Here is a 17,598-nt window from a genome sequence, read left to right on the forward strand (position 1 = left end):
AGTTTCTAGCATGTAAACAGCCCAACTAGTCCCTGCTGACCAATTTATTCAATGTGTGCAGTTCTTATCATACCATTACAGGAAGGATATAGAAGGTTTGGAAAGGGTATAGAGGAGAGTTACCAGGATGCTGCCTGGATTAGAGGGTACGAGATATGGGGAGAGATTGGACCAACTTGGATTGTTTCCTCTCGAGCACTGGAGGCTGAGGGAAGACCTGTAGAAACATACAATTTTGAGAGGCATAGATTGGGCATCTAGAGGATGCAGTTGAGGTGAGAGGGCAACGTTTAAAGGAGAGGTGTAGGCAAGTTTTTCAGACAGAGAACAGGATGGAACAGGCTACTGGGGGTAGTGATGGAAGTAGATACCATAGTAGAGGTTAAGAGGTTTTCAGAGAGACACTTGGATATGTAGGTAAAGGAGAGATATGGACCATGTGCAGGTAGAAGAGCAGAAATGAACAGAGGTTGTGCATGAATTTCTTCACGCAGAGGGTGGTAAATCTATGGAATTTATTGTCACAGCCGGTTGTGGAAGCCAGGTCATTGGGTGTATCTAAGGCAGAGATTGACAGGTTCCAGATTAACCGGGGCATCATAGGTTATGGGGAGAAGGCCGGGCAGTGGGACTGAGTGGGAAAACAGATCAGCTCATGATTAAAATGAAGGGCTGAATGGCCTACTTCTGCTCCTGTGTCTATGGTCTTATGACCTGCATTCGTTTTCAGTTCCACATGGCATCCCGCCATTAAAAACAAAATCCAGGGGATCTGTAACATCCAAATCACAACACTACCATGAGATCACAATTGAGAGGTCGAGCACACTTTGTGCACGAGTGGGCAACCGTGAAAAATTATTATTTTATTTTCTACTCCTTTTCCAATGATCTTTTTCTTCTCCTCATGGGGTTGTATGTGTTAATTGCATTTAAATTGTTGTCAGGGCGTTTTATGTACCTGGGAAGCTGCTGTAAGAAAAACCTTCATTACACGGGAACATCGCACTTGTGTCTATGACAATAAATATTCATTCGTTATCTTGTTATTTTCATCTTGAACTGAGGGAGATGGAGGCACCAGAAATCCGAATTGTGAAAATACATGCTTGCTTGCACACAGGGACGTGTAAGATTAGTCATTAAACTATATTTTTCTCAAATCCCATTCTTTTATCCCTGTGTTTATGAGATAAGAGCGAGTGTGGAACGTATGAAACCTCGGGGCTGAAAATGAAGATGGAAATAACATCTTCCATTCAACCATTAAATGACATGTCGGTATTAAACAGTGAAGACTGCGGTGTTGCATTTGGGAATATATATTTTTCACGCATTAAAAAAAGATAAATTTTGGCATTAGTTCCACATACATCAATAATAAATGTTACAGTATACTACAGACTATACTGCTGCACTTAAAATAATTGGTAAAAATGTCTTTGACGGGATTAATATGCATTATACAACTGCTACACTTTTGAAACGCATTCGAGCGGATTTGACATCCTGTCTCAGTCAATTAACTTAAAAAAAAGATAAGTGCCGCTCACCTCATGAGAGATACAAACATCAATGTTACTGCATGAGGGAAAGAGCCAATCACAAAAGTTCACAAAGCAACCAGTGCTGTACATTACGTAAACATACATATACTCTTTTTTAATAAAAGTGAAATTTCACAAGAGGGACACATAAATTAAATACAATCGTAAATTAGGAACACCACAGCAAATTCTTTTCTCAAAAGTATTTGCATGACTGGTGATATCCAAATTAAATAACAATAAATAAAACAGTTACATTAAATTCACACATGAGTTGTACAAACACAAATAAATTATTTTTTTTAGTGCTCTGCTTTGTGATTTATATCCACAATTTAACTGGAAGTTCTCACCCCCTCCCCCCCCCCCCCCCCCCCACCATTTCTTCGTGGAGACCCAATTGAAATCTTTTCACAACAGAAATGTCTTTCTAATGCTGCTAAATTCAACAGGGAGCTGATAAAACATGGCCGAGCAATTTTGGATAATTCTGATTTCTCTAGTCCAGCTATTAAAATCATTAAGGGTGGGACACAGTAGAGGCTATCCATTGCTTGTCAAGAGCACACACTGAGATAACTAAAAAAAAAAAATCTCACGTGAACCAAAAACAAAAGCCGAGAGGGCTGAAAACATTCAGCGGGTCAGGCAGAATTTGTGGAACAAGAAACAAGGTGAATGTTTCAGGTTGAAGACACTTTATCAGACCACAGATCTTGGACCTTGAGACGTTAATTCTATTTCTCCTCCCACACAAGCTGCCTGACTTGATGTTTCCAATCTTTTGTCTTCACATGTATATAATCATTTGGATCTGTTGTTGAAAGATCGGTGAATTTAAGGCTGCAAGTGAAAATGATTGTGCTTTCGCTCTACCCATCCCACCCTCCCCACAAACCATTTCCACACCCTCCCCCCTCCCCCTCTCTGCTCCCCATCAACCCCTAAACCTATAAGGCCCGTGGGCTGAGTTTTGAATTGGCAGTTCATCCTGCTTCCCAGGAATGAGAGAAGTTGCTCATTCCATCCAGAGCACACTGGATGCCTGATGTGGAATTTCCCTTATGTAACATGTGCCAAATATGTCACGAGATAGTGTCCACAGGTAACAATGTATAGCAGATATCAGCCTTAAATGAAGGCTGAAGAATCAAGTTTATACCTCACCTATTCTATTTCAAATAGTAACCGCAAGCACCATTTGCTTTCAAGTGCTGTGAGCTTTTTATTTCCTTCCTTCCTCTTGGGGACTCTAGTTGTTCTTTATTAAGGTTCCTTTGGAGAGCAAAGTGAAAGGATTTTGTAGATTTAATGAACCGTCATCTGAATACAAAGCTCCCTCCATCCGTTGCCATCCTTTTCCATGTTGGTTGTGATCACTCTAATGCAGGGCAACACCATTCTCTACCAAGAGACAAGTAACCCCATGGCATATCAACTCAGATGCAGTGCTTGCCAGGAATTTAGTTTGAACAACTGGCTATATAAGTTATCTTGACTACCTCCCTAATTGGTCTGAATGAGTTTTAGAAATAAACAGGAATGGTTTACAAAGACTGAAGCAGATTCATTGCTGTGGAATAAAAGGTAGGGGCCATCTTTTCAACAGCTACGTATTATCGCCATTGGAGTGATCGTGCTCAGATTTAAAGTAGAACAATTTACCGACAAGGGACGCGTTTCTGCTTCAGGGAATGCAAACCCATTTTTGATACAAGCAGAGTATTTTGGATAAACCAGAGCAAATTAATTTGGTTTTGATAAGCCCAAGATGCTGGAAAAGCATCTTCTGTGGGTCCCATCAATTAAACTGCAGCTGCTATATCTGCCTGCACGGGTTCAGCGAATCAGCACTCAAAATGTGATGCAATTACTACATGGCTAAGTTTCTACATGCGTCTATTCCAGGGTGGTTTCTAATCACCTTGTATATTTTACTTCAGCTTCCTCAATAATCGTTAAATAGCATATCAAACAATGATCTTTGTCGACACATATTCTGCTGCAATTCTATAAGTGGAAATTGCATGGTTTCAGTACTAGTCTAGTCTAGTAGAAAGTTGAACCTTGCCATGTTAGTTGCATCCTTGCTTTCTTCAAATCCTTGGAACTGTAATACAGATTCTGGAAGTTATGAACTCCTTATAAACATTGAATAGAGAAGCAGGATGATTTAATTGTGGCTAATGTAGCCACTGATCCACATTAAAAAGCTTGGATCGGTTTGAGAACAGAGGTATGTCTCAGTATCGGGACAATATGATCAACTGTTTTTAAGTAACTCAACAAAGAACAAGCAAATTTCTGACAGGATCTAATTTGATATAATTTCAGATAGAATAATTACAGTTAATTAAAGATAAGATATAATTAAAAAGGCAGCCATGCAATTTTGTTTTCCAAAGCATTGTTTTAGTTTGGGGATATTGTAGAAAGTTTGGTATTAGTAAGGCTAAAGATATTTCCTTATGGATCTGCCCTACCAATGTCGGATAAATAAAAAAAAATGGTGATATTGAAATCGCAGCAGATCTCCCTTCTCAAGGTTATTATAGCAATGGGTTTTATTCTTATTTACCCATTCCTAGGATATGGGGAACACCACCAAGGTTAGTTTTTAATCCTCATCTCTACTTGTTCTTGAACAGGATGGCTTACAAGGGCATGTCCTTCCATATGCCAGCCACAGATCTGTGGGTCTCATGCCAGACTATGGCGGACTCCGGATGAATTTTAGCTCCTCAGTGGCTGTGGTGGGATTTGAACTCTGAATCGGGGTGGTTAGTCAATCCCATTAATGAGTGGCAATTCTTCTCCTCTGTGGGGCAAGTGAGACCTATGCTAATATATTCACTGATTTTGCAAGGAGGCTACTTACAATACTGTTTAAGGGAGTCTGGCAGGAACAGGAATAGATACTGGTCATTAAATTGGCTGTAAGGGTGAAGCCATCAGGGGAACAACTTCAATGAGCTGAATAGTCTTATCTCAGCAATAACAGGTCTTAATCTTTACTTGATCTACTGGAATCAAGCACCAGGAAAAGTATGATTCTGTGCATTTAACGTAGTGGTTATGTAACTAGGCTCATAGGGACTGAAGTCACATGTACCTTAGTTAGGTTGAAGTCTGGACAAAACAAAAACTAATACCAAATCTCCTCTTGTTAGTTTGTGGCTTCGGTTCAAAAAGAGACTGGAATTAAAAGGCTGTCGGCAGTGAAAGTGACGATAGAGTTTGGGTTATCACAAGTGCTGAAGTGACCAGTTGACGTATTTCAGGGAAAGAAATTTGCTGCTCTTGCCAGCTTCTACATGACTCCAGTCCCACATCAACGTGACTGGGTCTCAACTGCATTGGCAAGCATGGTGCTCTTGTCCCAATTCAACAGCAGAGCGCTCCTGTCAGCATCAGTTTCTCCTGATAAATGGGAATGATTTGACTTTGCAGGGACAAGAGTAAGAATCAGTAAAAGCAGAGCTATTTAGAAAGTGATAACTAGGTAACTCTTAACTAGATCTGAATTGCTCGTACGGCAGCTGAGAGCTTCATTAAGATGAGGGAACAGGGAATTGAAAACATTAACTATAAACATTGCACATTTTCCCACCTGCATATAAATTATGATTAGACAACTTCTGGCGGTGGTTTGATGGTTACTATGGAAATCACAGCCAGCTAATCGGAAACACCTAAACGACTCCATCGAGGCCCATGCAGGATTGTGAAAAAAAATCATCAAATTAAATCACCGTGTCCCTTGACAAATCGTGGAACTCAGTGAGTGAAGCCATGACTTAACTAATTGTCCTCTTACAACTGACGTCTGGTGAGCTCACATCTGTAAACCAGAGATGTTTTAAGATGTGTGTACTTGGACCCCATTGGACCAAGGCTGATCCTGGTGCCATCTTGTACTACATGGTCTGGATTTTTTTTTGAGGCAGTTATTCTAACAAGCAGGAGATTGCAGATACTGGAATCTGAAGCTGAACACAGCGGGTCGAGTAGCATTGGTGGGAGCTGAGACCCTTCATTGTCTGGACGAAAGTTGACCTTTCTTTTCCTCTCACTGATGCTTCTCGACCCATTGAGTTCCTCCAGCAGACTGTGTTCGACTGAACAACTTGAGTGGAAAGGTCAGGTCTTTTCAAAATAGGTCTATTGTAGGATTTCATGTTGTGGAATTGCCAGTTACTGAAAACTTGCAATTAAGTTGATGAACTTTGAGCTAACTCACATCTGAGTATTGAGAGCATCTTTGTCAACCTTGGAAAGTGACTGCAATTGGTGCATGAAAGTTATAATCTCAGAAGACAACTCATGTTGATCATTAACTGCTATCATCTGTCCATTTGGATGAACTATGATGAAATAACAAATATCCGAACCAGACCTGAATTGTTCCTATCCCCTTTTGAGACAACTTTGCAAAGAAATGATGTTTCTTCATCTCAGCGCACCTTATTGACAACTGATCCCTTGCTCCCATCAGTTTACAACACGGTTTGCCTGCACTGTGGATAAAGTACATGCCAAATGGAAAAAAAATCCTTCAATCAGATGAAACACAAGCTGATTCTTTCTCTTTGTTCCAGTTCTCTGTGTTCCACTGACACACCAATGCATGCCAAACAGGGTTTACAGCAGGTTGAAGCATCAAGTTAAGATGATAATTGATGTGGATATTTTGTAAAACCACAACTTTCTCGGAAAGGTGTGAAGTCTTTGGTGTGGCCTCAAACTTCCATTTTCTCATTCAGCAATTCTAGGTGGGCATTGGAAACCAGTCAGTCTAGTTGGTGAATTTTCAATACCTGACTGCGTTCAGCTATTGAATTCCAGACAGAGCTCCACTCTTGTGCCAGGCGAATTTGCAATTATAAAGTCGAATTGTATAGTCCTTCATCAACTGTTCATTGAGGAAACACATTAAGAAAGTTCACAACCCGGTATTGTAGTGAGAGGCATTAACATTAAGCACTAAACTGTTGCAGTCACTGTGGCTTATGTTTCACCTGGAATTTGCAAAGTGCATTGATCTCCAGGAGACGGCATATCAGTTATTCATTTCATGAACATTCTCCCAGTGGCATCTTGCACTGTTGCTGGGAGCAAGAGAGGATTCAGCTGATGCTGCACTCTACCAGTCAAGCTCCCAGAATCAGTAACTGGCTCAATAGAGAGGTCACACAAGAGCAAAGCAAAATGAAGGTTGTGCCAAGACTGCTTTCTTTGGGAGGGACGGGAAGGATCAATGTACTGCCCGATAGTCACGGGAAGGATTCTCATTTCCACGTGGATGAGGGAGTCATCTGAGGTAGGTGACATGCCAGCTGCCATCGTCTTCTACTTCCTCGTTCTCAGAGTCGGAAGACCCCTGGGGCTGTGTGTCCAATGCTCCCCTCCTCTCACTCTCCAATGTGCATTTGTTTGGAACTCGAGACGGATTCTTCCCACGTTCTTGATGTTGAAGCCACTTCTTCTTCATGCCAAGATTTTCCTTCACTTCCTCCAAAAACTTTAAAACAGAAAATGAAATGACGACAATTGATTAAATAAAAAGACCCTCGCTGGTTAACGTGCATTAACATTTTCTCTGAAAGCACTGTTTAAATGCTGATGGTCTTTGCATCAGGGGGCACCCTTTGGCTAATTTCCCTTCTCTGTTCTTGCACTGGACGGTTCTCGTCTGCCAGCCAGTGTTGCAAGATCTGGAGCATTTCAACCAGGGTCCCGTCATCCACTTAGGAAAGTGGGATTGCGCAGTCAGAGTTTTGATGGCATTCTCATTGGTGGCAGGCTCTTGCTTCTTTGGGACAAAATAGCTATAGCGTACGTCAACTGGTTTCCGAGGGTCAGTGGCGAGAATCTGAATGATCAATGGCTCCTTCAATGGGCCATGTCCCATTGAGTGCATCTCGTCGTCCTTCTGACTCCACCCACTGTAGTTGAGCACGGTGCCATTCAGGTCGATGATGTTCTCCGAAGTTGAGATCATGTACTTGCCATTGAAAAGGTAGTCCCCGTTCTTCCTTTTAGCGGCCAGGTAAGCAGTAAACCGTTGCTGGCCTTTGGGTTTGTGCTGCCTCAACTTGATATGGAGTGCCCCAACTGGAATTCTTGTCACTTCTCTGTACCCAATACTGCGGAGACAATAAAACACATCAGCAATGCTAATGACATAATCTTATAGCCAACTAGCTGCAGTAAACAAGTATTTCAGTGCTTTGTTACATCGTACTTGAATGTATGACATGAGAATAGGAGCAGGAGTCGGCCATCCAGCCCATTAAGCCTACTCCTCCATTTAATGAGCTCATGGCTGATCTGATGATTGGCTCATCTCCACCTACCTGCCTTTTCCCCCCCTTCTCTGTGTAAAAATCTATCCAACCTTGTCTTAGATATATTTACTGAGGTGACCTCCCTGCTTCAATGGGCAGTGAATTCCATAGGTTCACCACCCTCTGGGAAAAGCAGTTCCTCCTCATCTTTGCCCTAAATCGATTACCCTGAATCTTGAGGCTATATTCCCTCATTCTAGTCTCCCCCATCAATGGAAACAACTTACTTACCTCTGTCTTATCCAGACTTTTCATAATTTTATACATTTTTATAAGACCCCCACTCATTCTTCTAAATTCCACTAAGTACAGTCCCAGATTCAATTTCTCCTCATAGGCTAATGCTCTCATCTCTAGCATCAACCTGGTAAACCTCCTCTGCACCACCTCCAAAGCCTTGAAAGAGTTTGACAACAGGCTCTAAAATTCTGGTTAGACTACACTTCGAATATTGTGTTCAGTTCTGGTTACCTCATTACAGGAAGGACGTGGGAGTGGGTGCAGAGGAGATTTACCAGGATGTTGCCTAGATTGGAGAATGAGGCAAGGTTAGCAGAGCTAGGACTTTTTTCTTTGGAGCAAACAAGGATGAGAAATGACTTAACAGACATCTACAAGATTAAGAGAGACATAGATAAGGTAGACAGCCAGCATATTCATCCACGGGGAAGAGTACTAATCACTAGAAGACAATCTGTACGAGGTGAGGGGGAGGAACGATTAGCGAAGGTGTCAGGGGTATATATTTTGTTACACAGAGTTGTTGGTGCCTGGAATGCATTGTCATGGGTGGTTGGGGGGGGGGGGGTGTGGGAATTGGGTAGGACAATAGGGGCATTTAAAATATTCTTCGACACATGGATGCAGAAAAAAAAACAGGTAATGGGTGTGATGCAAAGAATATTTAGCTTGTTGAGTAGATTTATGTAGGTCTGCGCAACGTCAAAGGCCAAACATAGGTGGCTGGAGACTGTGATAAAGGGACTCGCACCCGGTGGCAGACTGCTCGAGACTGGCTGAAGGGGTACCAGGTATCGGAACCGGGATGCAAGAGGGGGCCGAGAGCACTGAAAGGTTCCTAAACATGTTGGAGGTTTGGATCTGGAGCTCAGGCTGCTGATGGTTTGGATTGGGCCCTGTGCAGCTGCGGGTGCTGAGGGTGCATTGGAGGTGAATCCACAGACAGTTGGTGTCTCTGGGGGGAAGCTCTCTTTTGCTTCTCTTTCTCTGACTGTAAGATGCACTTCAGACAATTTCTGCTGATGGTGACTCCTTACTTATCTGGTTTCCGTTAAACCACCCTCCCTTCTTTTTCTTCCTCCTGATGCCTTTCCCCTAGCTCCATCTCTCTCTTATGTTTTTTTACATAGAACTTATGTGATTTTTCTGTTCTGAAGTGGAGTGGGCATTCACAAAAACTCTGAACGTCCGTATCACACCGCGTGTTTAGACAGAATGCCAGAAATGCGGTGATTAAGGAGTGGGGCTTGCAACGTCACTGCGGCGACATCGACCTCAACGTCTGAAGTACGTGGGACATATAGCTCCACTGCAGTGATGTCGAGTGTGACGGGAATCGCACATCATTGATACGTGCTATTCATTAGCCCGTGGTTCCTGGAATGCCTTCAGTTAACTTTAGACTGCAGGCATTCTGAGAAATTTACTAGGGGTTGAGGAGGAAAAATATCAGAACGGAAATGACTCCTTATTCCCGTTCCAATCTTTTTAAATTGACTGCATTCCGGGAAAATGGCAATCATTTCCTGGAACACAGCAAGTGTGTAAAAAACATATATGTCTTCCCTTTTCCCTCTGCCTTCTTTAACTCCTGTGGACGCTGCAAGATCTGCTGAGTTCCTCCAGCATTCCTGTGTGTTTTTACTGCAATCACAGTTTCTGCAGACTTCCATATTTCACTCAGATAAATATTAAACCCAGGAAAAGGATAAACATGCCACAGTTGGTGCAGTGCGAGATGCAATATTTAACAATACTGCCTAAGGAGAGCTGACAGTGATTTGAGGAAAATCATGTCCCATTGCCTCAATTATATTGATGGAAGAAGGGACAGAGGAGATGGATGAAAACAATGTTATCACCTGTGTTGTTGTGAACCTGAATGTTCAAAAGCCAAATGCAACATATTCACTTGTTGGAAGAATTGAAGTTTGTGCGACAACAGAGGCTGCAGTAGAGTGGGACCTGTGATCGAATCACACTGTGTGATTCACACACTGTCACAGGGCCGGCGATCGGGACTGGGGTCCGAATCCCGTGCTGCCTGTATGTTTTCCTCTTGTCTGGGTTTCCTCCGGGTGATCTGGTTTCCTTCCACTGTTCTAAACGTATTTGGCTGTGATTGGATGGCATGGGCTTATGGGCTGAAATGGCCTCTTACCACGCAGTATGTCTAAATTTTATATATATATATATATATAAATAAATAAAAATTTGAACTGGAGAACGGATAGAAAAAAATGTTGCTTTTCGAAGCATCCCCCAGGTGCAACACCAAGACTACTGCTGGTTGAGATAGACATAAATTAGGTCCTTGTGATTCCAATATCGCGTGAAATGAGAAAGTGTGAGAAGGACGACAAGTGGACTGGTGAAATGGGTGGAGGCCTGAAATTGAAAAGAGTAGAAAGTGTGCTTTGGCAGGAAGAAGGGTTCTCAGAGGGATCATTCAATCTGCTGGAGGAACTCAGTGGGACAGAGGGAATGGTTGATGTTTTGGGCTAGATCCCAAGTCTAGAAGTATTTGTCAAGTCTTGATGAAGGGGTTTGACCTGAAACGTCAACCATTCTTGATCCTCCAGTGATGCTGCTCAATCTGCTGTGGTCCTCTGGCGGATTGGGTTTTGCTCCAGATTCCAGCATCTGCAGTCTCTCGCCAGGGCCCCCTGGGGCGTTGATGCACAAGGCTGATGACCATGACATCAGCATATAGGTATGTAGCAGAGAAACAGGCTCTTTGGCCCATCGGCTACTGTGCTGACCTTCAAATGCCCATTTATACTCATCTCTTTTTGTACGCTGGGATATTTCCGGGGGTACGTTTGATTCCCCCTGTGTTCTTGTGAGAGCAATCAAGCAGTGTGCCAGAAATCACCGATACAGCTCAAGACCTTACTCCAAGACTTGGTTGACTTAACATTCTGCACGTACACATGCTCTATTTATTAAGCTGCCGGTAACACTTAATGCTTGAAAGTTTCATTGGTCCATGTGTTTGACTGTGAGACACTGCAGCCAGCCTGCACTTCTGGATTGCGTGTTTGCGAACAGTATTTCCAACAACATTGCACAGACCTTCATTCAAGGGCAGGAGATTATCATCTCTATGGTTTATGTCTTGAAAGCCCCTTGATTTGTGAACTTGGGAATCTCAAAAGGACGTTACAGGAGTAGCACCAGGCCACATGGCATCCTTTGATGTCCCTGTGACCTCAATAATTGGGTCCTAAAATTAGAAGACATGCGGAAACTGCTTTGACCAGTTTCCCTGTCACTGAATGGAGGCCAGTCTGCAACTGATATCATTTATTTTTACACAAAATTCCGCGGAATGCTGGAATTTCCTAAGTTTTAACCTGTAGGAGCTGTAGGTGGTATAAACCCTAGCACTGGCCAATATACATCAGAGGAGGCTTGCTCAGGCTATGAAGTGTTTAACCCTTTTGTGGATTGGCTGCAATGTTGCAAATATCATGAAAAACCATAATGCAGGGATTTACCATGGCATCAACTACAGCTGCAAAGTCTCCAGTATCCCGGGGCACACACAAAACAATGTCCACAGCACTACACAGATTGAAGAAGGGCTCAAGCCCCATACTTTGGTTATGTTTAGATTGTAGAACACTACAGTACAGTACAAGCCCTTTGGCTCTTGATGTTGTGCCGGCCCATATATTCCTTAAAAAAAAAGTATTAAACCAACCCTAACCCATAACCCTCTATTTTCCTTTCATCTATGTGCCGGTCTAAGAGCCTTTTAAATGCCCCTAAAGTTTCAACCTCCACTACCATCCCTGGCAAGGCTTTCCAGGCACCCATAGCTCTCTGAGTAAAAGAAATGACCCCTGATATTTCCCCTAAACTTCCCTCCCTTTACTTTTTCTGAGGTCCTCTGGTATCTTTGCTGATAAAGACCTGCTCAGTTTCTCCAGTATTATGTTTTTACTTCTGTCATGGTGCCTGCAACCATGCTTTATCTTTAATATCATGCTTTACTCTTGCACAGAAGGATGCTTATCCATCCAGTGGTTCTGTAAGGGCAGTTCACTACAGATGCCTCACTGATAGATCAGCCCCAGGAGTCCAAGGAGTAGCATTGTGGCTATTCCTGGCACAGATCCAGACTACCCAACTGCAAGAAGAAGCAGGGCTGAACCCACAATCCTCCAAGGGGGTCAAGAAATCGCCATCAGGAATACGGTATTGAAGGTCTCCGTAATGGTACTCGGGGATGAAATCACTCCCTTGGGTTGAAATGAAGGAAATTCCAAGGTCAGAAAAAAAATTAAATTGGCCTGTGAACTGGGGTGGGCAGATTGGTTGACATTCCGTATTTGAAGAATTACAGTACCTCAACTTTCTCCTGAACACAGATCATGAAGTGAATCAGTGGCATTCTGAACTGTATACATTTGCCACCCACTGAATGAAACATCTGTTATAATCGAGTGAAATATGGAGGTCAGTGGAAAACTACGGGAGGCAGGGTTGTAAATGTGTGGAGACTGTTGTAAACAGTCTTTCCTCTCTTCCTGACAATTACTGCTCATTAACGTATCTTAAGTGCATTTCTTAACTGCTGCCCGCTAAGCACTGACCTCCCTGCACTTTTGCAGATGTCTGATCCCTACTCCTTATTTTATGTGATACAAATGGGCTGGAGAAACTCAACAGGTCACACAGAACACATAGGAAGTACAGTACAATTTCAAGAAACAAAATTGGATTCTCAGAAATCCTAATCTATCCAAATTTAAAGAAAAAATCTGGACAAATGAAGATATCTGAAACAAATCAGTAATCCTCTTATCTGAAAATATTTTTGGAGTGAAACTGACCTCACAGGTTGAAAAGAAATTCCCTCTCCTCCCCTCTCTCTTTCCATTTCTTCTTTACCTGCCCCATTGACTTTTCTCTCAAACTGCACGCCACTCTCTCCCAGCTGCAAGTGGTCAGAAGAAACCTTTACCCCAGTATCATCAAGGAGAGTGGCCTCCTGTGCAGGAGCGGGTCCTCAGGCTCAGTGGCCTTCCCTCCCTTCCCCTTCCCTCCTATCCCCTTCCCCTTCCCTCCCTCCTTCCTTGGTACACTGGAGCTCCTGACGCCGACCCCTCCCCTCGGACTCTCTGGTGTGCGGTAGGCCTAGGGTAGGATTCGGAGTTGGGACTTGGGTGTTGGAAGCTCCAGTGACTGGGGAGACAGGAGCCCACTGACTCGCTAATGAGTGTTCCACTGGCCCGGGGAGCCTCCCCGAAGATCAGCGGCAGCAATGGAGACGTGTTGGGGATTGGCAGCTGTAGTTTGGAGGCCTCTGTGATCAGTGGTGGCTTTGCAGGCCAGCATGTTTTTGGTGAGAATTAAACATTATTTTAATGCTTAAAAAACTTTCCCTTGTTGTTTGTTGTTGTTTAAACATTGATAAAAGTTATTTGCTGTTGTTAATGGGCTGTTTTTAAAAAATAACCAGTTATCCGAAAAAAAAAAGTTTATCTGATATAGGCCCGGTTCTGACTATTTTGGATAATCGGGGTTGTACTGTGAGGGGAAACCAATGTTTCGGGCTTGGGGCCTTTATCATGAAGGGGCCAGGCCCGAAATGTTGGTTACCCTTTACTTCATCTGGATTCTGCATGACCTGCTGAGTTTCTCCAGCACTTTTGAGCATTGCACTCAACCCAAGCATCTTCAGACTTTTACGAGAATCAGGCTACTTTCAGATGTATTAACATGATGGTCAATCAGGTTACACTAGGGTCCCAAATGGTGGTGATCTCATCCACAATGCCACGGAGGAAAGTTCCTTCCTGCTACCAGGCCCTTCCTTTCATTTCCTTTGAAGATGGACTCTTTGTTCAGGTATATTTTGTATCAAAAGAAGGAATGAAGGCACTTGAATTAAACTTAATTAGCCAGGGGTAAATAATACAGCTGGTGTTCTTGCATATGGTGATGGGAAAGTCTGTGTATGTAGTGAAAGAACAATATGATTAAAACAGGTCAGAGGTCCAGCGGAGCTTGTGGAAAGAGAACCAATTAACATCTTTGTTGAAATTGCTCAATCTTGAAACATTAACAGTTTCTGAAACCTTAACAATTAATTGTGCTTAGGCAGAATCTTTTGTGATGAAGGGGCTTTGACCTGAAAAGTTAACCTGTGTCTCTTTCCATGGACACTACCTGAGTCTTCCCAACATCATGAGCTTTAATTTCAGGTTTCTTGTTATTGAGAGTTTTCATCTTTGAGATTGCTGTCTTCCACTTCCGGATTGCCTGCTGACCACCGGATCTTACACCGTCAGAAGAGGGGGAGGGACAGGGTTGACAAGGCACCAGAAATCCCCAGATACAGATGGAGATGAGAGCCAGAACAATTATTGCAAATGAGGAAAAGGAAATGGGAGTAATATTCCATTTCCCTGCATTAACATTCCTGTCCTCGCAAAGTAATGAGAGAGTAAAATGAAATCTTCCATCAGTGGGGATAATGCTAAAGCAGTAAATTCCCTGGTATCCAGCACCTATGAGGTTGGTAGAGGCCGGAGAAGTGTATTTTCTGGTTGCCTGAGATTGTGTGGTTGCATGGATTGGCGAACTAATGGCGAGGTGTGCCAATTTTAAACGTATGCATTTTTAAACTATTTACTTTCCCCGATTTTTTTTTTTGCCAGTTGCTTGAGGCTGCTGGTTGCTTGAATTCTGGATGGAATTTGACTGTTCTTCCAAGTTTTTGGGTGGGATTGATCATGTCGGAGAGGTGAGGTGTTTGATATTTATAAATACCACACACTCTGATTTCCACATTTAGCTCTTACAGCCCATCAAATTTATAGCAGCTTACACAGCAATTCCACTTCCCACAATAGTACCCCTGCAACCCTAACTATCCACTTTCCCTTCCTGTTTTAATTCTGCTACATTCAAATGTATTGGTTCATGTTACCTTCTCTTGGTAAAAGTTCGAGATATTTTCATGCAGGTGTTGCTATCTCCACCACAAACTCCGCACTTGTCGTACTGCAGTTTGGAACCAATGATGCCATCGCAGCCCGTCCGAACACAGCGACCCCGTACACAAACTGAATTGCTGTATGGCTGGCATTTCGTTCCATCTGTAACCTGGGGATTGAAACAAAGTACAATTTAGGAAACTGCATGGTACTGCTGAGCACCTCTGCTCTGACCACTGCAACAGCGGATCTACCAATGCCCAACCACTTCCATTCCACACCCATCTCCCACGCTAACATGTGTGTCCATGACCACATGCACTGTCAAACAGAGGCTACCCGCAAATTGGAGGAACAACCTTGTATTCCATCTTGGCAGTCTATCTCCAATTTCCAGTAACCCACCCCCAATTCTCTCTCTTTCCCAATCTCTGTTTTTCCTTTCCTTTGGCTCCCCACCCTCTTCCCTTCTTTCTTCAATCAGAGAACTACTCTCAACCCTTTCCCCATCACCTCAGCTTTTTTCTCCTCCACCCCACTATCTGTGGCCTCTTACCTTTTGATCATCCTCCTGCCCCCTTCTCCCTCCACCTTTTTACTCAGGAGCATTTTCTTATATCTGATGAAGGGCCCAGGCCTTTACTTATTATGGATTCTACGTGACCCGCTGGGTTTCTCCAGCACATTTGTGTATTGCACTCAACCTCAGCATCTGCAGACTTTCCTGTTTAACTCCTCTGTCAATTTATGCTGGCCATCTAACCTACTGACTTAGGGTGGAAAGCCATGGAGTGAGAAGCAATGTCCCAACCTCACACAGACAGCACCTGAGGTCAGGATTATTCCTGGATCTCCTGCAGTATTCAAAGTTCAGATATATTGTCAGAGGACATACGTGACATCACATATAACCCTGAGATTCTTTTTCCTGTGGGCCAGGCAGAATTTCTACTTATCGGTAGTGCAAAAAAAAACTACTCAAAGAAAGATACGCATACAAAAGGGAGAAAAAAATAAAGAAAGAAATGCAAAAAAACTGACCATGCAATCAGAAAATAAATATTCAATAATAAATAATGGTGCAAAGTAGATGTCTTTCAATGAGTCTCTGATTGAGTTTGTCATTTAGAAGTCTGATGGTGGAAGGGTAGCAACTGTTCCTGAACCTGGTGGTACAACGTCCTGAAGTACCTAGACCTCTTTCCTGATGGCTTTGCTAACAGTGGTATTGTACTGCCATTCCTAAAGATACAAGGACCACCTATTCTTTCTCCTTCTGTGCCGAGCAGACAAACTACACATGGAGCAATGCCGTCAGGAAATCCATCATGAAATTAAGAGCAAGAACAGGTGATCTTTCTTAGACGGGGACTTTGTAATATTTTGTTTTAGAAATCTAATGATGTTGGTGTTTTAACTCAATTGATACTCCACATTCAGAGCCTTGGCTGTCAGTCATGCAATATTATCCAGACCTTCCATCATCTCTCGTGTAAAGCCCAATTAAATAGTAATTCAGTTAAACAAGAACGCCTCTGTAGTGGAGGAATCAATTGCCAGAATTATTTTTGTTTTCTCGGAAGATTGTAGGGACCTCCAGGCTGTAAACGCTTCCAGATGCTTTTTCCGAAAGGTCAGGATACCTTAAGTAGAACATCACTCGAATCGACAAGTTCGGAGAGGAGATAAATCACAAACTGGGAGATGGCTAGCTTAGGTCGGAAAATTTTGAGCGTAGCAGAATGATCGAGGGATGCAGGCGATCTTAATTCCGACCAGGTTAAGTTGTGGGATAGTGAGTCCAAACAGACGTAACGGGTACCATTGGAGAGGCTGAGGTGACATAGCAATAGATGCCATCTTGCACCCCTCCACACCCCCCACCCTGGAACTCTGGGAGGCTGGGTTAATATTGAGGAATATTGAGGCTGAATTTGTTTTTCCAGTTTATAAATCATGAACAGTCTCAAAAGGACCAGTTACTGGCATAAATAGTGCAAGTTCAGATAACCTGTAGTAAAGATTGTTTTAGACTGAGAGGTCACCAATCAGACATGATATCTCTTGAGTCCAGCCATGGTTCATTGAGTGCTGCAAAGAAGTTAGTTGCTTTCTAGGACAGGAGCAGTGCGAGCAGTAACTCTCCAAGAATGTATTCTTCCTTATTTAGCTGCTTTCTAACTCTTTAATGAGCACTTAACCCAACCATGTCTTGCTTCTGAGCTACACCCTTACAGAGCTATTCCCTCTCCCCTCCCCCAACCCTTGGCCTTGATGCAAAATGAATGTCATCATGGAAGCCACAGTCTTTGCAAAGGCGCAGCCACTAAGTACATTTCTCAATTGGGATGCGGTTATAGATCACAAGGTAACAGTGGGTGGAGAAGAAATGTGTCAAACCCAATGTTAACAAAGCACAGGCTGGCTCTCTTGATGAAACGTTAGATTATTGTTGGCAGGGATATTAGGTAACACAATCTTTCTTCAATTATAGATGAAAAGAGCCAAAATACT

General features: G+C 43.0%; 1 protein-coding gene across 1 annotated transcript in view; it reads right to left on the reverse strand.

Annotated features, from left to right (window-relative positions):
• Positions 1-1,306: 1,306 nt before the first annotated feature.
• LOC138738572 (A disintegrin and metalloproteinase with thrombospondin motifs 5) overlaps positions 1,307-17,598 on the reverse strand; it is a 45,374-nt gene continuing 29,082 nt past the window's right edge. Inside the window, exons 7-8 of the mRNA XM_069889031.1 lie at positions 15,078-15,253; positions 1,307-7,693 (exon numbers count right to left, since the gene is read on the reverse strand). Of these exons, the coding sequence (XP_069745132.1) occupies positions 7,135-7,693; positions 15,078-15,253 (735 nt within the window). The 3' untranslated portion in view covers positions 1,307-7,134. The remainder of the gene's footprint in view (positions 7,694-15,077; positions 15,254-17,598) is intronic.

Source organism: Narcine bancroftii, chromosome 7, assembly GCF_036971445.1.
Source record: "Narcine bancroftii isolate sNarBan1 chromosome 7, sNarBan1.hap1, whole genome shotgun sequence".
Lineage (NCBI taxonomy): Eukaryota > Metazoa > Chordata > Chondrichthyes > Torpediniformes > Narcinidae > Narcine > Narcine bancroftii.